Source organism: Dipteris shenzhenensis, chromosome 28 (assembly GCF_047967505.1).
Source record: "Dipteris shenzhenensis isolate YYH24624 ecotype China chromosome 28, Dip_SZ_1.0, whole genome shotgun sequence".
Classification (NCBI taxonomy): domain Eukaryota; kingdom Viridiplantae; phylum Streptophyta; class Polypodiopsida; order Gleicheniales; family Dipteridaceae; genus Dipteris; species Dipteris shenzhenensis.
The window spans coordinates 10,934,137-10,956,761 of record NC_141623.1 but is presented as its reverse complement, the minus strand read 5'-3'; the positions used below and the strand labels follow the sequence as shown (position 1 = coordinate 10,956,761).

At 40.8% G+C, this 22,625-nt stretch overlaps 1 protein-coding gene across 3 annotated transcripts in view; it reads left to right on the top strand.

The window, feature by feature from the left end:
• Positions 1-3,597: 3,597 nt before the first annotated feature.
• The window catches only part of LOC147883164 (uncharacterized), a 136,958-nt gene continuing 117,930 nt past the window's right edge, over positions 3,598-22,625 (top strand). The window contains exons 1-3 of one of the 3 annotated variants that reach the window (XM_087400060.1): positions 3,598-3,800; positions 3,894-3,994; positions 5,296-5,408. In XM_087400060.1, coding sequence (XP_087256186.1) covers positions 3,725-3,800; positions 3,894-3,994; positions 5,296-5,408 — 290 coding nt within the window. In that variant the 5' untranslated portion in view covers positions 3,598-3,724. Of the gene's footprint in view, positions 3,995-4,583; positions 4,766-5,295; positions 5,629-22,625 lie in introns of those variants that run through there. The other 2 variants (XM_087400059.1, XR_015543818.1) reach the window with 2 other exon arrangements.

Sequence of the window (22,625 nt, the reverse complement as noted above, 5' to 3'; positions counted from 1 at the left end):
TACTTTACCAAACTTTCCTCCCACTCAAGAGGAAACCTTACAAGTCGTATGCTTATGAATGAACTAGCATCTGATCAAGAAGCCATATTGTCAGTAGGAATTTCTCGTACCAAGTCTAAGGGTAATTGTGTAGCACGTGATATATGCTTTTTCAACTAACATTAGATCAAGGAGTATTATTGCGAGTTGGATTTCTTGTACCAAGCCTAAGGAGGGTAGTAGTAGAAAGGATAATGCTAATTGCAAAGGAAAATGCCACAAATACATAGAGGTGTTATGAGTTGTGATCAAGAGATGCACGAAATCTAGATGAAATTAATGAAGTTGGGATGTAAATTTAAACATCCCACTAGAAAGAGTGCATTTTTGTGTCTTGTAAGTAGAGATTCACTTGATTGACAAGTTTCTATACTTGTATATAGTGTATGTATGGAATATGAAACCTGAAGAAAAAGCTACAGCTTCGATTCCAAAGCTTGAAGCTCTTTTGTCTAGAACGGGATTGCATGGAGGCAACATGACAGTTCAAAAATATGCACAACTCTCAGGGGCTTTAGGGATTCTTCCATGTAAAGTTATAATGGGTGGTGCAAAGGCACGAATATTCTTACCTAATCATAGTAAGAATTGTCATGGCATAACTTGGGGTTTTTGGAAGGCATTGTGCGAGTGCTCCACAAATTTAGAAGCTAATCCTAGTTAATGTTCTGAGACACAATAACAAATGTACATCTTGAACTTTTCCACTCGTGTGAAACCAACACGCATGATACAAGCCATGGTGACAATGGGGTCTCATGAGTTGAGCTTTATTGGAGGACATGTTTGTGATTGATGTTGATGACCAAAGAGAAGTCATTATCTATGGCCACCACATCATGGAGAGGAAGAGATACAAGAAGACGTGCACAATGATGCTACAATCTACTTTACCAAACTTTCCTCCCACTCAAGAGGAAACCTTACAAGTCGTATGCTTATGAAAAACTAGGAGTCGTTATCTATAACCATTGCATCATGGAGAGGAAGAGATACAAGAAGAGGTGGGCAATGAGGCTAGAGTCTACTTTATCAAACTTTCCTGGCACTCAAGAGGAGCTATTACAAGTCTTGTGGATTGCATGCTTATCACTTATTGTTGTTGAATTGGTGATCAAAAGGAGACACTTGAGAAGAGGTGGGCACTTGTGGATTGCATGCTTATTATTGATTTGTGTTGAATTGGTAATCTAAAGGACAGCCTCCCATATGCGTGGCTTGAAAGGGATGGCACGAATTGATGAGGGGAGAGGGGGTGGTGCTAGGTGAAGGTTGAAAGAGTAAAAAGCATCTCGCTGAAGGTGATGTAAGGACGGCTTTCATAAAATGGGTGACATGGGGTGATGAAATGGAGGTGAGGAGACCAGTCGGATGCGGTTTGGTGGGCGGAACGAGGGACAGGAATGGGGTTTGGTATGGTTGTGGGACGGAGATAATCCAAATGGCATGTGGGTTGCGTGTTGTGTGTGTGTGTGTGTGTGTGTGTGTGTGTGTGTGTGTGTGTGTGAGAGAGAGAGAGAGAGAGAGAGATTTCGATGCATTGTGCTATGGGGAGGGATGGAGGGGCGGCGAGAGGGATTGATTGACAGTTGATTCAAGATGGAGAGATTGACGATTGATTCCGATTCCCTTGCATGTGGGTTGGGGGTGTGTGCGTGAGAGAGAGAGAGAAAGAGAGAGATTTCTGGGGCGAGCACCGAGCGAGAGAAAGAGACAGAGAGAGTGGTTGATGATTGATTCCAACTCCATTGACGGTAAGAAAACCGTGTTACACAGTTGTGATTAAATCTGTAACCATCGCACCTGACACATTTTGGGTTGGTGCAAAAGATACGCTCTTGAACTCGAATTGACCTCGACATTGGCGGCTTTCTGAGGATTCTCTCGCAGTCATACTATGAATCTATATAAATTGCTGCTCGGGAGGCCTCTTGAGTCGTACAATACTGCAACTCACTCGATAGAATGCAGGCAGCAGTGGAGGAGACGTGCAGAAATTGGATTGGTTTCAAGATGCAGCGTTTAACATGCAGATCGCGCAGTTGAATATCCAGCAGAGGAGAGAAGATTGCCGGCAATGATTACTGCTAGGGCCATCTCCTCTCATCACGATTGCGTCACCGAAGGAATGCATCAAAATAGTAAACTCTACTTTGAAGACCAGTCCAATGAGTTTTGGCTGACTATTCCGCTGCATGCACAGTTCACAGGTGCCACTTGCAAAAACTTGGAGTGTTTTCCGTTCAGATATTCGAGTGTTTAATCGCATTCATATAGTCATTTGTGCTCAATTTCTCGCCAACCGTCAAAGTGTCAATTTTGATGGCTGTCTACGGAAACAGCAACCGAACTTGATCGAACTTCTCTGCTAACGAGGGTTGTCCCAAGCGGCATTCTCTATTTCCTAGAGAATTCTTTCTCCATCTGCAAGAGCTACTATCGAACAGCTTTGTCTCTGATAATTGCAGTATCTTGTTTGCACTACAATTCTTATTTCATCGTTTGATATCCAGACCTTTGACTCTTCAATGTGCTTTCAGGATACGCTAAGATAAGGCTGAAAGGAAAGTATTGATTTGTATATGGTATCTCAAGTATATTGAGAAGTTGCCTTCTGGTCATTATATGAGGTCCTGATTAACTTGCGAGTTCGAATATGTTTCAGAATTTTGCGCTACTGGTAACTATGGTTTCCTGTAAATAAGACTTGCCCTCCAGTGATGGTTGGAAGAGCTCCCTCACCTCCTTTTCTGCAGTAACAATGCTCAAAGATTCTTTCGTCGCCAACTGTGTCTTCTATGTCGTGCTTCCCAAGGATTTTTACAAACAGGATTATAATACAGGACGAGTGCGTAGAAGGTGGATGAGAATTAAAAGAAAGATATCTGGCGTCATCTTCACAAAAAAGAATATGCACAAGCAATTCGATGAAATGCTTGATTGGTTCTTCATTTCTCAAAGTCCAATCTTTTAAAAATTTAGGCCTATTGGAGTCCATCCCTGCCTGCACCTTCTTCGTTTTTTTAAGCCTTCCCTGTGCAAATTGTTGTCAATGTAGCACAAGTTGCAGCCCTTGGATTTGGATATACTTGTTTATCTTCATTTGATCGTGGCATGCGTTTGTACTCGACCTCCATTCAAACCAATTATGATTGCCATTCTCAAGTTTGATCGTACCCACAACGTAATGGAAAATATAGTTCTCTTCCCCTAGACGGATTTTATGCGATCTGATCTGCACCATTAATTGAGAGTAAATACTCGAGGTGACATGTGTCTTGTTGAAGCGGATATATCTAATGACTAAGCCATTATATGGAAGCTTCTGTTAGTATGATGAAGCGGTTAGAGTGGGCTACTATGGGACTCCGGTTTTGATTTGAGGATATATCTAATGACTAAGCCATTATATGGAAGCTTCTGTTAGTATGATGAAGCGGTTAGAGTGGGCTACTATGGGACTCCGGTTTTACCAGATTGTGCATTCAGTTTGTGAAGTCTTGTCAATATTAGGTCCAGTGTTCAGGCTAACGTCTCAATTTGAATGCAGAATGCCGACTGGATGTCTGTATGGATCCCAACAATCATGTACCATGCGGTGCCATAGCTGTAGACATCAGCTGGAGATGTGCCAACTTTAACAAGTTGGGCAGGACTAGATTGATGTGTACAGCTATAGCATGTCATGATACCAGGTTCTGGATTCATTCCTGCAGTGGCTTCAACCATACATCTGAAAAGCAGTGCAGACTTTCAACAAGGTAGCGTTAAGTATTGTACAGATTTAGTCTGCCCTCTTAAAGCCAGTGTAATATTGCAATTTTTAAGCTTCTTGGATTGGTTTGCCTTTGAAGGATCTCAGAGCCGTTTTAAGGATAGACTTACAGTGGCAGCGGGCACCACGGCACAAGCGCAAGACACTTGCTGGTCGACAGTAAAGCACATGTGTTGTTGGGTAAACAATATATTTTTACTTTGTAAAGGGAGAATGTAGGAAGGAGGAGGAGAAGATGATCTCCACTACCTCTAAGAAGATTGTGTGCTTCAATGTTGATGGAGTGGTGCTAGTGTGTCCTCAGTATTTGGTATTATAAAGTGCTGTCACTTATAAAACTTACATTCCCATCCATCTGCGGGGTTCCAAGGAGATGAGAAGTAAACACAGCTAGAGCATGCACTTTTTGGGCATCTACATTTCCGCCAACTTGAATTGCCAGTCTGTTGTGATGTTTTTCCCTCTGCACTCATTTTGGTGATACCATTTTACCATCCAAATTCAAAGGGGCAACCTCTTTGATAGTTGGACTTGTGTGCATTGTAAGTTGAAGTATTCTTTTGGGAAACTTAACAGGGGAGGAAGAAGGAAATGTGTCGAGCTTGTGTACATATGCATGTCAACGTGGCTCTTATGTCACTTTTTAAAGGGTGAATAACCAATAAGTTTTGCAATTGTAATGCTTGCTGAGGTTATGCATCCGGTATGGAAGCAACATGGAATTGCTGTGTGTTAGATTTTCTGTTTCAATTACTTTTAAAGCTTTCGAATCGAAGAGGTACAGCGAAACTCTTTGTAACTTTGGCACCTTTGCAATCCTAAATCAGATCATGATGATTTTGCTTCAAGGTCTGCTCTATGCAAGCTGACATTGCGTGTGACTCAAGTTTGACAATGGACAATTATCTGATCTCTTCTACATCCACACTAGCAAATCGTACATAAATTCAGGTTCTTAGCAGCTTTAATTTTGATTCTTATCCAGGTTTGTTGCCACTTCAGCGTGCAACCGTTCTGTCCATTACTTCTGCACATAGTGATCGTATCTCTACTGACCATAGAGAAGCTATAGGAGGTAGCAGGGTCGGGGAATCGATGATTAGGACCATTGCTTGATTCCAAGCTTCCCAACAGTTTTATCAACCTCATTGACATAAGTTACAAACTTAGTTTATCATACCCTTGTACCAAGTTGGGGAAGTTTACCCATCAAAGGCTCAAGGGATACATAGCCTGAAGCAATGAGCAATAATATTGTGCGCATGACCCAACAGATTCCTTTTATCGAACCTCAGTTTATCAGCTGAAGGATGCAAAGCCTGAAGCAATGAATAATAGTTTTTTGCCCATCACCCATGAGATCAATTTTTTATTTGCAGAGTCAAGGTTATTTTAATTGATGATTACGCCTATTGCTTGACTTCCAAGCTTCCCGTGAGCTTGATCAACCTCATTGACATAAGTTGATCTTGTTGATGCAGGGAATGATTCTAGCAGTCAAAGTCCTTGGGAAACCTCCAATTTTCCAATGTCCTCGGAATCCATTGTTTATCAGACACTTGTTACATCAAGGTTCAAGGGATGCGAACAAGCAGTAAGCAATAGTTCGTGCCCATGACCCAACAGATTGAATTTTTATGCGAGTGCTTTTGTATGTAAAATGTAGGAGACCAATAGATCCTTGTCTTTCATTCTTTGCCTATTTGCTAAGGGCTGTTGTTTACATTCCCTTCGAGAGTTCAAAGAAAAATTCTGATGCATAATATAAACCTTGAGGAGGCCAAGAATCTGTCTTTCTTGCTGAGGTTATGCATCCTGCCTGGAAGCAACATGGAATTGCTCTGTGTGGTTAGACTTCTGTTTCAATCACTTTCAAAGCTTTCAAATTAAAGAGAGAGAACAAAACTCTTTGGAACTTTGGCACCTTCGTAATTAAGACAGTTTTGCTTCACGGTCCTCTATGCAACTTGATGATTTGTGTTGACTCAAACGTGACAACTAACTGATTTCTTCTATTGCCGCACTAGCAAATCCACACCAGATTCAGGTTTTTAATGGCTTTAATATTGATTGATATCCATGCTTGTTGCCACTTGTGCATTCAGCTGCTGTTCTGTCCACTGATTAGTTCTATGCCTAGTGATCGTATCTCCATCGACTGCAGAGAAGCTCTATTGTGAGTTAATATCCTCTGGCTATGTTGGAGAAGGGTGGTTTGATTTAGAGCCCTCATTCTTTTGATGTGGTTTGCTCTTTGCACACGATTTGCTCTTGGATATCTCGAATTGGTTTTCATTGTGTGCTTTACACATGGACATCATTGTTGCAACACATATGGATCACAATTTGTTGTTGGACGTACCCTACTAGCAAAATTTGATTGTGAATTGCATCATGTGACTTCCCGAATTGCTATTTACTTTTGAATACTCCTTACACTTCAAGTATTGTAATTTTATATCTAGAATGGCTTTGGGGAGTGGGTGAGTTGTGCACCTTACTTGGATTAGGTGATCTCACCTTTTGCAAGCCTTTCCCAGAAATCATCCACCTTGGGTGACATAGAAGACTACAATTGATCTAGAAGCATTGGTTTTAATGGTGGTGAACTATGCAAGTTGAAGAAGTTGAGGAGATCTTAATGAAGTTCTAGCATTGATCATTGAAAATTTGCACATAGTTGATCCTTGCTTTATTTTGAAAGATTATTGAAGTGAACCATTCATGCTATAGGTGTGGGCATAGCCCCATACATCTGTATGTATCAAATCAAGAATACCTCATGCTTGAGAGTTAATTCTGCTGAAGTTGATTCGCTTTTGTTTCCCAAAGAAGCATGCTTCACAAACTTTTCCAAGAAACTGTACCTTAGGAATTCAAGTCATGGCCCTAAAATTTTTAACGCGTGCTAGCTATGCAATAGTGATAAAAAGATGAGAGTTCTTAAATCACACAAAAGTGGTTATCGAAATCATCTATTGCATAGGTCAGTAAGGTGAAACCCCCCGACACACATACTAGTGTCAAATGCTTTACCAGTGCAAGATCACATCTATGATTGGATCTCTTTAACGCATAGCCGCACCCGTGTGCTCCCTAAAATTAGTGTTTGGGGTGTCTTAATCGCACTCACAAATAAGGAGCCACATAACTAGGCTTTCTATAGTGCATCTTGAACTTCATGGAAGTCCTAAAAAGAGTGTTTTAGAGTAGGGTTGGTTGGTGGCAACAACTTTTCTTGTATTTTTATTGAATCTTTGGCCTTGCATCCTCCATTCAAAAGAATTCTCTAGACTCAAGATTGTACCCCCTCTTCATTCTTCTTGCAATTCCATTGCACATCGACACTGAGCTTTTGTACATGGAACCAACCATTTTGCACAATTGAGCCTCATTTTAGTAAACCAAAAATGTGGTCTAGATCTTACGGGATGTTGGGCTTTGAGGTAGGTCCAATGACCTTGAAATCACAACATGATTCTAGCAATAGTAGATTAGATCATTAAGCCAGCAACTTTATAATGTGGCAATAACATCCATGGAACAACTTTGATCCTAATAAGTCTGGAAAAAACCCCAAAAGTTAATGAATGGCACACAATTAAATATATAAAAATGCCATAAAATGCTAATTGCTTATAAAGGAAGCACAAGTATGCTTTTGATGAAGCAAGTCAACACTAAGTGACTAAGCTTGAGAAATAAAGGAGGAAAAAGTTTAAGGGGGATCGAGGTAGAATGCCAGAAGGGGAGAAACGCATGTCAAGGGAGGGAAGGAGTGGGGGGATGAGTGCGAGGGGAAGCAAGGAGTGCTAGGAATCCTAGAATAAATGTGATGCATGAGAAATTCCATAAAATGCCAAAGGAAATAGTTGGGGATGGAGGTAGAATGCCAAAAGGGGAGGAAAGCATGTGAAGGGAGGTAAGAGGTGTGGGGATGAGTGCAAGGGGAAGCAAGGAGTTGTAGGATAAATGTGATGCATGAGAAAATCTATCTGAGATCTTTCCCAAAGAAGAAAAATATCGAGTCCAAATGCCCAACATGAAGGATGAAATTTTGTTGAGGGAACTGGTAAGAAGGGAGAGGGCAGGATGGAGGAGAGGAGGGGTAGTCACTGGAGTTCCAGTCTCAGCGGTACTTTCCTGCAATTAAATGATACTGCCAATTGTAGTCTTACCGTTGGCAGTAGAAAGGATTTTACCAACAGTAGCAAGGTTACTATTAATAGTTATTAGCTCATAATTCCTACCCATTTGCTTTGTGTAAAATGCTTGCAATAGTCACAAGCACTTTTCATTCTATAAGATTCACAACTTGTGAAAATAGTTGCACACTTCAAAACTAGTTTACTAGACAGTGAGGGGATCCGGTTTCGAGTTTAAGGCTGAACTTGGAGGTGGGTACCAGATTCGAAGTGGTGATTCATACATAGGTCCATGTTGTCGATATTTTTGGCATTTGTACGAGAGTGCATTGTAATTTAGGGTGTATACGCATTAGCAAGTCTATTTGATGGGCAATTGATTCATATGATCTGAGTGTAATGTGTGTGATCGTATTGATCCAAAGTGATCTACCTGATCGTAGTCTTGCTGAATGTGAGAAAGGTGAGAGAGAGTAATGCATGCCAATCAGCATGCATTGCAGCTTGTATGTTCTTTGCAAGTCCTTGTAAATTGAAAACTAATGCAGAATATGTTGTTCTATGTAATTAGCAATCTTTCCATTTCGCAAGCATGCACATCAATGTCACGTTCCACTCTTGGGTTTGTGGAGCTAGCGTGCTGGTGAAGCTTAGCGGGTTCGTGGTGCATGTGCCTTCAATCTAGCATGGTGGGTGGTGATCATGGAAGGGTGAAGAGGAGGAGATTGATGAATGGATTGATAGTTTGCATGAGGTGTTTTCAATGAGTTCAGGTCTAGTCGAGGCTAGTAAGGTGATATGTCGTCCTCTCTCGGAGAGTGTGCATGTTGATCGGGTTCTCGAGGAGCCTTGGGGTGAGGTGAATGATTCTATCTTAAGAGGGGAAGGGGGAGTTCGGGGTGCCCAAGTTGGTGAGCTTCTTCCTAGGAAAGAAGAGAGTAAATCTTATGCTGAGACAGTTGCAAGCAATCTTTCGGTAGGATTCTCTGCGCTCTCTAATGAGGATGCATGGAATATTGTTCGTGCCGATGTTGCGAAATGCGAAAGTGATCTGGCAAAAGAAAAGATCTGAGGGAGAATGGTAAAAGACATGCTTCAGTTTGTCAGCTGCATTTTGATGTGATGAAGGCTGAGGTTGAGAAGCTTGTGCGTGGGGGAGTGTATTTGTTTTTCATCAGAAGGGTGCCTTCTTTTGGGGGAGCTACGAGCTTTCCTGTCATATGAATGTAAGGTTCTAGTTGAGGGATATGCTGCTAGGTTTTTAGCTCCTAGTTTCTTCCTTCTTAGATGTGCCTTGGAGGCGATCTGTAATGATATTGTAGGAAAGTCTTTTATGTTCGAAGTAGCTGCTGTGTTGGTTGTCCCTTGGAAGCCGGCTTTCATCATTGATGAGTTTCTATTTTGTGATTGCCCTCGTTGGGTGGATTTCTCGAGCATGTCTACATGGATGGGTAGCTCTCTAGAATGGATTGCATGTATGTTGGGTCGGATGTTGGTTATTCCATCGTCATTGAGGTCTGAGTTTGGTGCAAAGGGAGCATGGATCCTATGGGATCAAGGGCCCACTGACTTTGGATTATGTAGAAGTTCAACTCGTGGATGATGTTGTGGTCACCTAGAAGGTTAGTTTTGGTTCATTTCCTGATGCATGTTACATTTGCAAGAATATGCATCACTTTGTCCATTTAGAATGGAGAATACAAGGTTGGCAAAGGGTCATGAAGTGACAGAAGTGGTGTAAATTTCCATTGATGTGTTTGGTTGGTACATAACTCCCTTACATTGATGCATTTTCTTTTCCTTGGAGCTTTTTTCTATTTGAAGGATTTTGATTGTCTTGGTGTTGATGCTTCGACTCACTTGATTTTTTTGCATTTTTAATATTGATGTTGATCTTGAAATTGATCTCCCACCTCTCTAATAATTTGACTCACTTATGTTTTGGTCGTTTTTGCTGTTGAATTTGTTGTTGAAGTCGATGTCCCACCTTTATTAATGATCTTCCCCTTTCTCTATGTTGGTTTGAAGTGGCAAATTCTTGCTCAACTGTATGGTTAGTTTTTGTCTTGGATTTCTTGTGTCCCCAATTCTTCTCCAATTAATACAACTTATTGCAATTCTCAATTTTTGGCACTTGCTTTTGAATAGCAAACTTTGAATGAAGTTCTCATAATCATCTCCAACTATTCCATTGAGGATAACTTGAACTCATTTCTTATTAACAACGGCAAGATGTGTATGAATGTCTTTGACTTTGAATACATGGGCATGTCTTGACTCATCGCTATGGGGAAAGCTGATTTGATTCCTTACTGTTATAACATTAAAGTCTTTAACTCATACACAAGTGCAAACATATCCCAAGCCTTATTTTGATTTGATCAAGCATAACATCTTGCACATTTTTGTTTCTGAGATGCTAGGAATATTTATCCTTTTTATTCCCTTTTGACAGTTCATTTGCAATGTATGGATTTGTATCATAAATGACCAAGTGGTTTCGGTAGTGTACCATTGACTCTTATAGAAAGGTTGTTTTCCATCTAATACTTTCATGTACTACAGTTTAAGCTATCTAGCTTTGCTAAAGACTCAATGTTGATGTTGCTTTGTTATATGCTTGAAGTCTACGTCAAAATGGCACTCAAAATAAAGCCCAAATGACTAAGATACACTGGCCTAAATTTGGGTGTTTTCAAGCTTTTGAAGCAAACTCATTTGGGCATCAACACTACCACTTTAGCCTCCTAGTTCACCCACCTAGTAAAATTATTGTCACATAAGCTTTAAATTCGTATACATTAGGGGAGAAATGGGGTCTCAAAAGGGCCTCCAATTAGTGTTTCCTAATTTCAAGGGATTAGAGAGGGATTTGAGGTATACCAATGAGAGTGCTAGAAGGTGTGGGGCAATGTTATGTTGAGGTGGAGTGTGGGCAGGCCTATAGAGAGCCCCTATTGGTTGCTCCCCTTACACTAGGGTAGACCATCCAAACCATCCCCCCCCTAACCCATGTTTGACCCTCCTGGTGCACCTCCCTTAGACGAGCCCAAATCTACCTTCAATGAGATGGTAGGCCCCTTGTGGCAGATTTTTATTCTCCCCTCACTCTTTCTAGGGCCTCTACCTCCCACTGTTCTGGTCCAGCCTGCCATTCCCTCGATTTATAAATTGTGAGGCTGCCCTCCCTTGCATTTGCCCTCTTCCACCTCATTCTCTGCTCCCTCCTGCTCTGGCCTGCTTGTTGCAACTCTCTCTCTCTCTCTCTCTCTCTTTCTCTCTCTTCCATTTGCTATGTACCTCCCCCCCTTACCCCCCCCTCTTTCTCTCTCTCTCTCTCTCCTCCTCCGCTCCCCTCTCTCTCTCTCTCCTGTGCCTCTGTTGGTGTTGTTCTGTCCCTCTCCATCTCCCTCTTTTGTGCCTCTATTGGAGTTGCTCTGTCCCTATCCTGTGCCTCTATTGGTGCTGCTCTGTCCCTCTCCTTCTCCCTCTTTTGTGCATCTGTTGGAGCTGCATTGCCTTGTGTAGGAGTCCCATTTTTGCTGTTGCAACATCTGCAAGCATGGTGAGGAGCAAGGCTACAAGACCATGCAATGTTGTGACCTCTTGTGTCTTCCACAACACCATAAATGCATTGGATGAGTGGATCCCTTGCACCTACATCTTAAATGACTAGATAGTGATGAAAGGATTGGCCAAAGGTCCACATAAGCTTCCCAAGAGCAAAAGAGATGATATCTTGCATGAGTGGAAGGATCGCATCTTGAAGTTCAAGTTTGGGAAGAAAGGATGGCTCACAAAAGTGCAACATGTCTACATGGGAAAAGATATGCGGCTTTCTCCATCATTCAATCAATCTAGGATACCATCGCAATGTGAACCTTTCTATCTATGTACCTTTTTCACTTGTAAGTGTAACGAGTTCATTTGGAAATTTTGTGTTTGGCTTCTAAGAGCGCTTATTCATGGCAGATGTTTTTCCTTCGGACTTTGAGGAGTGGGAACCAGTTGAATCATTCATAGGCAAGTTCACAGTGATTCATGAGGATTTAGGTAAGCAAATGCATGCAGTGGAGAAGTTGGCCTCCTTGTGAATGAATAATGTGCATTGGTATAATGCAACATACATCACTCCAACGACATTATCAAGCTATGTCCTTCTGCAAACCATTGTACCACCACAACTTCAAGACATGGATTGTAGTGATGTGGACTCGAGGACATTGCAATCGTACAAGGACAAGATTGCAAAGGATGTGGGCATATCCATAAAGTTTACATTTGGATCCAAATGGGAAAGGTTATCTTGGTTTATGCCTCTGCACATTTCTGCTTCTTTGTTTCATAATATACATATGCATAGAACCTCGGCGGTTTCACCTCATAAAATTTTAGTGTACCACGTGCATTCAAAAGGAGGGGTATTTTAATTTAACTTTTTGGAAAATTTTAACATGTTTATAATAACAGGAGGGGTTTTTTAATTTAACTTTTTAAAAAAATCACATAGCTCATAAGTAAAGAGGGGTGGTTTTATTGGGGGGAAAATTTTAGCTAAGGGGTTTTTTTAATACCCCTTGAATGCACATGATACATAGGGTTTCTAAGTAGTGCACCCTCCGAGCATAGAACAAAAACTATGTGGTCCTGCAAGCATGTAGATGAAAATGCTCTTAAAGATTTACTTGGGATGAATTGGGGAACTAGGTTAGGCGACGAAAAGGGTGATGTCTTTCAATGTCATACATGTAAAGACAATGTGGTTATTAGATACCATTTGTCATGCCAATTGTTGTATTTAGCTTTTTCGGACACAGGCGCTAGAAGAAAACAAATGGCCGGTGGCTTCCCCTAGACTCTAATGATGAAGACAATATGGGGGTAAGTTTGTCTATTGATGTTGAAGAGGGATATGTCAAGAATGTGAATGTCACATTGCAATGGGCTCTAAGGAATGTGTGAGAACACCTATTAGTCATGGAGGACAGAATGTCAGAGTCCTACTTTACCTTAAATGGTGGTAAGATAAGCAACCATGTGGAGAAGTGCATGCATAGTGCCAATTTCATTCCTCCTCCAAAACTTTGAAGATTGTTAACAATGTGTTTGACTGGTGCAACATTTAGTTTTTTGTCAAATCTTAGTTCTTGTTTCAAATGATGATGGACAATTAAATTGAAATGTTATTTCTTTTGATGTTTTCTCGTTTCAATATTGAAGGAGCTCCACTCACCTGCATCCATCCACAACAAGGACAAGTCAGAACAAGAACCTTAGATTGTGGGACTTCTATGTCTTTGGCAGAAGGAGAGGAGGATGTTAGTGCTATTGCAGCTAGGTTTATATCTAGGAGTCTAGGGGTGGAGAGAGAGAGAGAGAGAGAGAGAGAGAGAGAGAGAGAGAGAGAGAGAGAGGGGGGGGGGGGGGGGGCAAAAGGGCAGGGGGTAGTCTAAGTCCTAAGGATGGGCTCCAAGAGATTCTAGGGCTTCAAGCTTGGGTCGTGGGTCCATCCGTAGTAGCCGCTTCACCAGAGCCATGTCCTTGTCCATGATCGTGATGTGCTTTGCATGGATGGCAATCCTCGAACAAAGAGGTGGTGACTTACATTGCAGCCTCCTAGAGCACCCCCATAGCTCCTGTGGTAAATCGTACATCGTCCTTGTACCTCTGTGCTATATCTTGTAGCACACGTTGGAAGGGAGCACATGGGATCAGGTTGTCGGTGGTCTTCTACATCTGTCTGATCTCCCTTAGGGCCCACACTCTTCGCTTTGCTCTATATAGCTTCCTGACTCTTAGTGGAGGCTGTATAGGCACTCGAACATGGTTCACAGTCTCTTATCTCTTCCTTGAACTTATTGCATTGCTCTTCTCTATGCTGAAACTCCTCTAAATCCCTCTTGCAAATGTCTTGAGCTTTGTCCTTTTTTGGGATGTGGCTTGCTCGACGTCTGCTTTATCCTATTTATGGGAATAGGTACCATGTCCACAACGAGCTCTATCACCAAGAGAGGGAAGATCATGCTCTTTCTTGCTATCTGTTGACCCCTATCTAGAAGCCTCTCGATATCAGGGAGGTTCTCAAACACATTTTACTCAATCGGGGGAGTCCTCTCATGGAGAGAAGGCTGAGGGGAAGGCAGAGGCTAAGGGGAAGGGTGGGAAGGTTCATGCTCTTGGGACTTGGAAGAAGGCTCATGCTCTTGGGACTTGGAAGTGGACTCATGGGATTGGGGAGTGGGCTCACGAGACTAGGGAGTGGGCTCATGGGACTTGGGGGATGGCTCACGAGATTGGAGAGGAGAAGGCTCACAAGAGTCGGGGGATGGCTCATGATAGTTGGGAAAGGGGTCACGAGAGTCAAGGAGGGGACAAGAGTTGGGGGAGGGCTCACGATATTTGATGAGGTGCCACCGGACCCAGATAGGTTCATGTGCATAGATGCCATGGAGGTGGTGGAGCTAGAGGAGGAAGGGTGGAGGCAGTGACCTATGGGTCTAGGAGTGTTCTTCACTTGTGCCATTGAATAATGAGTTAGGGTTTTTAAAAACGTTTTATATAGGCCCATCATCTTTTGACACCCCTTTTAATACGTTTAGGGTTTCATCATGCCCCTCGCTACCGCCCTAACCCCTCCAACCACCCCACCCTCATCGCCCTCCTCCCCATTGCCCTCCCCCCTACTTGACCCACCCACACCCGTCTCCCTCCCCCATACCCCCTCCCCCCACCCTTGCTACCACTCCAACCCCCCCTTGCCCTGCCTCACCCTGCACGCCTCCCTTCTCTTTCCCCTCCTTTACCCTATCCCCACCTTCCCCAACCTCCTTACCTCACACAAACCTTGGACTCTAAGAGTGAGTACACAAATTGTAATCAAAATAAGCAAGATATTCATTTCATAGCCGTATACAATTACACCATGTCTTCTATTGCTGGTTGGACCCATCTGCTCCCTTCTCTCACTTTGGCTTGCAATCAACGTTCGACTCCTCGACTCCCTATGGATGCTTTCCAAGCACCATACCTTCTATTCTTTAATACAATTTGAAGTGATTTTGGTTCTGATGCCTTTGCCTTTTCAGACTTCAAAGTCCTACCTAGTAAACATCTAAAAAACCAGTCGAACATCTCAGCAATGCATTGTTATGAGTGATACAACCACATGCCTTGAGTTCTTGAAGTAGGCTATCTTGGATCTATAGTGCAACTTCTCTATGCCTTGTGTATTCCAAATGCACAAAGGACCCCAATTTTGTACAAACCATGGTCCGTGTGCATAAAGAATACGTTGCAAACATGATGAGCATCATTTTAGCACTAAAAACTTTTTATAAAGCAAGTGCTAAATATTGTGATGGTGCCACGATTACCACGTAATGCGTAATGTGTGAGTCCCCCCATGCTTTCACCTAATTGCATAAACTCTTTCATAGCCATCTTGAACCTTTCATAATACATGTCATCAATTTGAACGTGGCAAAGCAATTTTATCAATGCATCTACCTTTGTCCATACTTTAGCTCTCAAAGTTGCTACTTGAGGATGAGAAGCCTTATTGGTCATGCATCCACATAATGCTTTCCAGTATTCCCAACCCAAACTGCATTGAGACAATGTATGTTTGTCTTTGTCGAGATTGTGCTTTGACAGAAATCTCCTTGCCTTCCCTCCACCCATTTTTGGGAGGAAGATTATGTGTTTCCCCAGACATTTTCTTATCCTCATTAAGTTTGGCATTTCCTCCATGTAATCCCATCTCTGACAGCAACTTCTCAGCTTTTGCAATGCGCCATGCAGACACTTCTTGAGGAATTAAACTCCAAGCATAAACAAGATGCAAATACAACTTATCAAGTACGTGCAGTTTTTATGACATAATACATTTTGAAAGGTTGAATGATGTCATTTCATGATGTTAGTGTCATTTTATGAAATCCAAGAGGAATTTCACCATGCCGCAAAAGGAAAAGTTGTCCGAGACATGGCAAGGAGCCCAGACAGCATGAAACTTGCCACAAATTTGGCCATTTGGGGGCTCAAGTTTTCTAGGATGTCACAAGGAGCCCAGAAAGAATGAATCCCGCCAAGGTGTAAATTTGGCCATTTGGGGTCCCCAAAATGGCCAAATTTGTGCTGTCATGGATTTCATGCTTTTTTGGGCTCCTTGCAACATCTCGGACAAATTTGCCTCCTACGGCATGGTACAATTCCTCTTGGAGGATAGAAAATGATCATGACAAAGCCCAAAATTGGCCAAAAATGTAGCAGTTTTACACAATTAATAGAATGGAATAAATATGTTGAACAATGGAGAAATATATCTAGAATAGTGATGACTTGGAACGAACACAATAGTAAATAAGGAAAAGCGAGAAAGTCATGTATCCATTAAAATAGATGTTTGTATTCCAAAATTTATTACAAGAGGCCTCATAGCTATGTTTCTTCTTAGCTACTTCTATTACATCGAGAATAGGAGTCTTTGAATCCTCGGGTGCACTCCTAGATTTAAACCTAGTTGTAATAGAACTTAGATTATCCTCTTTTGCTACCAACAACATAGCTATTGGTGTTAGCGCCCTGCTAGCCACCAACGACATAGCTATTGCTATCAATGCCCTGCTAGCCACCAAGTGGTGAGCCAAAATTACCTTGTCAACATTACGAGTGATGTGGGAATACCCCCGACAGCACATGAAAATGTCTTCCACTTCAAAAGCTTAGTAGGCCCTTGAGAAGAAAAATTGTTATGGAAGACCACAATGTGTTGCGCCACTTCACCCAGGATAACAGGATAAAGAATGATCTTGCCTAAACACCTTGCGAACATGGCCCCATCAAGATGAGAACTTATCAACCTCAAATGCCTCCTATACCAATTCGACAAACATTAGAAGACCAATAAAACAAGTTATATCAAAGACCATCAAAACACAAAACATTGTTCCAACTTAACACTGTAGCATCGTCAGCTTCTATTCCTTCCTCTTTTGCAATGTTGATGGATCTTATGATGCATCCTTTTCCATCTAAGAGGTGGAAGTTCTCTTGTTTCTATCTTGGAAGTGGAAGCTTTTGCATCGGAGGGTTGTGCATCATATATTGACATGTCTGCATCCCTCAATGTAACCAATGTTATCAGTAAAAAGTCTTCTATTGTCTGGTCTTTTGAACACCAAAATTTAGGATCTTAGACAATTATGTCAACATTGAACCCAGATAGGACTCCCAGTGCCTCATCCTCTTAGATGCCACAAGCACCTCGATGTCATGGAGGGACACATACTCTTCTCCATCAATGAGGAGGGGGTACAATGACCATACATCTGATGCTCAGTCAGAGGTCTTTGATGCAGATTCTTGCTATATGCTTGTAGAGGGGGATCTTGGAGTAGGTCCAACGCGTCCATATCTTCCCTTCCATGGTCAAGAGTCTCTTCCACGTACAGGTCAAAATTCTGGTCTAGAGATGAGGATATCAGCAGCATAAATAGAGGGGCTGCTTGACGATGAGGCTTCTTCCTCTAAATTTCCTTCCTAGAGAAGAAAGATGAATGTCATCTCCCATGAAAGGAAGCTAGTGCTTGCATTTCCCATGATCCTTGCATCTAAGAGGTCATTCACTTCTAGCTATCTAAACCCATCCTCTGTAAGATTATCACAAAAGTGGGCCAAGCGCTTCACAAACTTGGGTTTGTCCAAGAATTGACACGGTGTAATCTATCAAAACCCATGTTTTGAAGACACATCAAGTTGATATGAAAAATTAGTGAAATTCTCTTTCATGTAGTTGATGAGATCTTTGAACTCATCCTTGGCTCGCATATATGTGCCTAGGACATCTAAGGTCTTGTCAAACACAAAAAAAGCTCTTCCTCACGATCTGCAAATGCAGTTCCCGAGATGAAATTACCAAACACAACTCTGCGGCTGAAACCATGGAAGATGTGCTCAAACAACGAGATTGAGGGAGTGAGATAGTTTTGAGGGTGGGAGTTTCTATGGCTCTCTAAACCATAAAATCCCCAAAATTTTTGAAAAAATTTTAACATGAAAGCACGGAAAAAAACATCAAAATAAATTACACCTCATTTTGTATGTCCTCCATTTCTTGAAATAGAGCAACTCAATTCCACCACCCCAAAAATTTACCCAACAAACTAATAGAATGCAAAGCACTACAACTTCCCCTAAAACCTAAATCTAGATAAATGGTTCGTACTAAAGTTCTAGCACTCAAAAAAAAGAATTGATCCACACCAATGCCTACACCTATTCTTATTTGACAATATAGGGACAAGGAAGACTTTCACCCTATTGCTCTAGTTCAAGCGCTTCTATAGCATGATATGCATAGAAAACTTTTGATGTTGACCTTCCAAGATCCCTCTTGCTAGCATACACAGGCGCCCTCTTCCAAAAGTCCTTTTGCTAGCATACACAAGAAAAGTATCACTTACCATAGGAGGCACAATTATGCACTCTGCACTGCATTTACCCCTCATGATTTCTAATTAAAGAAGCCTCTCAACATAGAAACTCCAAGTACTATCTGCATTATATAAAGACTTGAAGTTGGTTGTCCTTTGATGAGGGTGTCCAGGGGGTGTCCTTGATATGCCAAAAGACCTTCCTAGTAGTAGACATGCAAATCAACACTTATTTCATTAATTTTGGACTTGTCAATGTACAAATTCATTTTTACATATACTTTTGGACTAGTTTTCAGATAAAATTTAAGAAAAACCCAATCTTCAAAGCACATATAAAAACATAAAAACAAGCATTTTTTAATATATTTTTAGAGGACATGAAACTAAAATTATAAAATGTAATGCAGCCTACATAAGTTACATGAAAAAATAAGATTCGGTTGTTGTAAACTCTCTTAATATTTAATGGTGTTAATAAACACCTTCAAAAGTTAAGCCTGAGATTTTCAAGACTACATAAGTTACATGAAAAAATAAGATTCGGTTGTTGTAAACTCTCTTAATATTTAATGGTGTTAATAAACACCTTCAAAAGTTAAGCCTGAGATTTTCAAGACTACAGCCATTCAATTTGATGAATTTTCTATTTTCAAGTCCTTAGCCTAAATTCAACCCATTCAAGAGCTGAGCTCATCTCTTCCTCATCGATGTAGTTAAAATTATAGAAGAGAAGTAAGGATTGATGAATTTTCTCCTGCATAACACTTTGTTTGTTCCGAATGGCTTGCGCTTCCTCGGGGGAAAATCTTCCATAACGAGCCACACGCGAAGATATCTCACTTTGAAAGTCTATCAACTCTCTCCTATATGACTGCAATTTATCTATTTTAGTAGTAGCCATACTTATTTTTCTTTCCTCTTCCTTCTCTAAGCCCTTCTGACAAGCAAAGTCATCCTTCTCGTACTGGGTTAATGGAGCTGGATTTTGCTTTCTCTCCTCTCTCTTTCCTTGGTTCTCGGCAATCCATTCTTTGAGGCTGCTAATGGCTTGCTCGACAGAATCGATTACCTTAAAAAGATCCATAATGGCTGCAAGATGAAAGGAGTATGCTTGAGAAGAGGAGGTAAGGTTGCGGGCAAGATGGAAGGAGCAAGCTTGAGGAGAGGAGTAAGGTAAGAAGAGTAAAGTGGAAGAAGTGTGGAGAGGAGTAAGGTAAGAAGAGTAAAGTGGAAGAAGTTTTTGCTGCGGGTGAGATATAGAAGACGAACGAGGTGAGGAAGGTAACGAGAATGAGGAAAGATATAGAAGACGAACGAGGTGAGGAAGGTAATGAGAGTGAGGAAGGTAACTAGAGGAGGTAAGGCAAGATGAAAGGAGTATGCTTGAGAAGAGGAGGCAAGGCTGCGGGCAAGATGGAAGGAGCAAGCTTGAGGAGAGGAAGGAGCAAGCTTGAGGAGAGGAGTAAGGTAAGAAGAGCAAAGTGGAAGAAGTGTCTGCTGCGGGTGAGATATAGAAGATGAACGACTACTAGGGAATTTATAGAACTACAGATGCAAGACCGTAATGCGAGATGACTAGATGCAAGATCGTAATGCGAGACATTATAAAATAAAATGATGGGATGCAAGACCGTAATGGGAGACATTTGAGACATATAAGATAGTGATAGTACATTGAAATCTATAAAGTAAAATGATGGAACACAAGAATGATATAATTAATAGAATCTCATCATGAGATATTCTTTTAATATAATATAAGTTAGTAATTATTAGAATCTCATCATGAGATATTCTTTTAATATAAGTTAGACTTGCTGTACATAATAAATGATAGATTTTGAGTACATTGAAATCTATAAAATAAAGTGATGGAACATAAGAATGAATTCTTTTAATATAATATAAGTTAGACTTGCTGTACATAATAAATGATAGATTTTGAGTACATTGAAATCTATAAAATAAAGTGATGGAACATAAGAATGATATAATTATTAGATTCTCATCATAAGATATTTATTGTACATAATAAATTAGACTTTCAAAAAAGTAAAACCTAATGTATTGTAATGAATAAATATCATAAAATATCCTAATGTATTGCAACATTTAACATAAGTTTTAAAAACACTATCATTAATCAATACAAACAAGATAAAAATCTTCAAGGACTCATGTTTCTTTCTACATGTTTTACAACTGAATAGAGTCTGATGAGTCCTCTTGAGGCTGTGATTCTCTAAGAGTACATTGAGTCTCTACTTGTGTGGATGGTGTACATTGAGATTCTACTTCTGGTGCAATCGGGATAGACTTAATCTCTTCCTCCTTTACAAGATGTGATGTTGTAGATGCACATTGAGTCTCCACTTCTTGTGTAGGAAGAATGCATTGAGTCTCTAATTCAAGTGTAGACTGTAATGCTTCTACTTGAGGCTATGATACAGAAGGAGACTAAATTGTCTCTTCTTTTTCTTTGGCTCCCTCAGGTTCTTCATTGAGTCCATCATGTTGTTTCCCAATGATAGCAGTTAGATAGTGAATAGTCTTAGCCACAAAATCTTGTAGCTCGAGCTTGGTATATGCTTCTATGGAGACATGTTCAAAAATTTCATTGAGATACAACATGAAGTTGTAGGCAATTCTCCACCCACTACTAAACATGTCTTTTTGCTCCACTCCGAGGCGTGTCTGGAAATTTGGTTGGTCTTGATGCTCCCTGATTTTCATAATCGCAGAAACTAACTTGTTTGCAGACCTGTCCATCATGACATATGACAAAGTGAATTTGTGTAGTAAATAGTAAGATGCATGTTCATAATGATATGATAAAAGAACACTTACCTGAACACCCCGTGAAAGCCTGTAATTGAGTTGACAAACCAACAATGGTTGTCATCAAGGTCCCATACTATCAGGCTCCAATGTGAACTACATCACCAATAAAGAGCGATAAGATTTATCACAATATTAAGTATTAATTGACACAATATTATAAATAAGAGAGTAAAAGAAAGATTGAGACCATACTTACTTCTCATAGTATGGCATAAAGACAAGTAGTATGCCATCCAAGTCTAAAGGTTGTAGAATTGAACAAACATCATCTACTGTCTTCTTGGTATCACTAAGTACAGCTGAAAGAAGAGAATCGAGCATACAGACGCGATTCTGTACTGATCTAGGAAAATGAGATCTAACCGTACTCTGCAGCAATAAATAAACAAATGTTAGAAGCAGATTGAATCAAATGATTGAAGTATCAAGTCAAGAGATGTTCATATCAAACCTGAGGATGGCCATCATGACTTTGTCATTAGCCTCTTTCAAAGGGTCGAAGAGGATTGTAACTTCCTCGCTACCAAAAGTCAAAACACGAGGTTGCTTGCTAATGATGACCTTAACCTCAGAAGAGCTCCCCATTTCGTCCAATACAGCGGTTACATCAGGACAACTTATGGGCGTAGCAACCAATGTTTCCTCTGGATGCTCCACCACGTTATCAATAAATGCCTTAATGATAGATGACATAAATGCATATAGATGCAAGTCTGTATATGTGGACAATGAGGTTTCACCGCCTCTCAAATTAAAAATTTGAGCAAGGAGCAAAAAGCAGTTATATCCAACTCTCCACCCACAATTGTGGTCATCATTCTGCTTCGCTGCAGGGCATGTTACATACTCTATTTGATCTTCCAAGTCACCCTCCATTTGCATAAGTGCATCTATAGCACTTACCAACTTTCGAGCAGATCTACACATCAAAATAGAAAACATAAATGAATGTGCGCATTGCATAGGATGCATCTCATTGACATAATTATGACACAAGTAGGTTATACTTACTCTGACACACTGCCATGGATAGATGCTATTGAATTGACAAAGAAGCATTGCTTGGCTAAGATGTCCACAATTACCAAGCTCCAATGCAAGCTGCATTATCAATTAAGAATAATTATTATTTGATATAATCCTCCACAATGTAAGAGATAAGCTAGGTAGGGATTGATACTCACTCCTCGTGATATGCAGTAAAGATAACTCGTGCCGCAGTCAAATCAATAGGTTGCAACCACTTAAAAACATCATCTATGGTCTTCTACTTATTGCTAAGTACACTAGAAACAAGAGGATCGACCATATATGCACATCTTTGTATATATAGCGGAAGCTGTTGTAAAACCATACTGCAATAAAAAGAAAAGAATATTAGTTCATTTG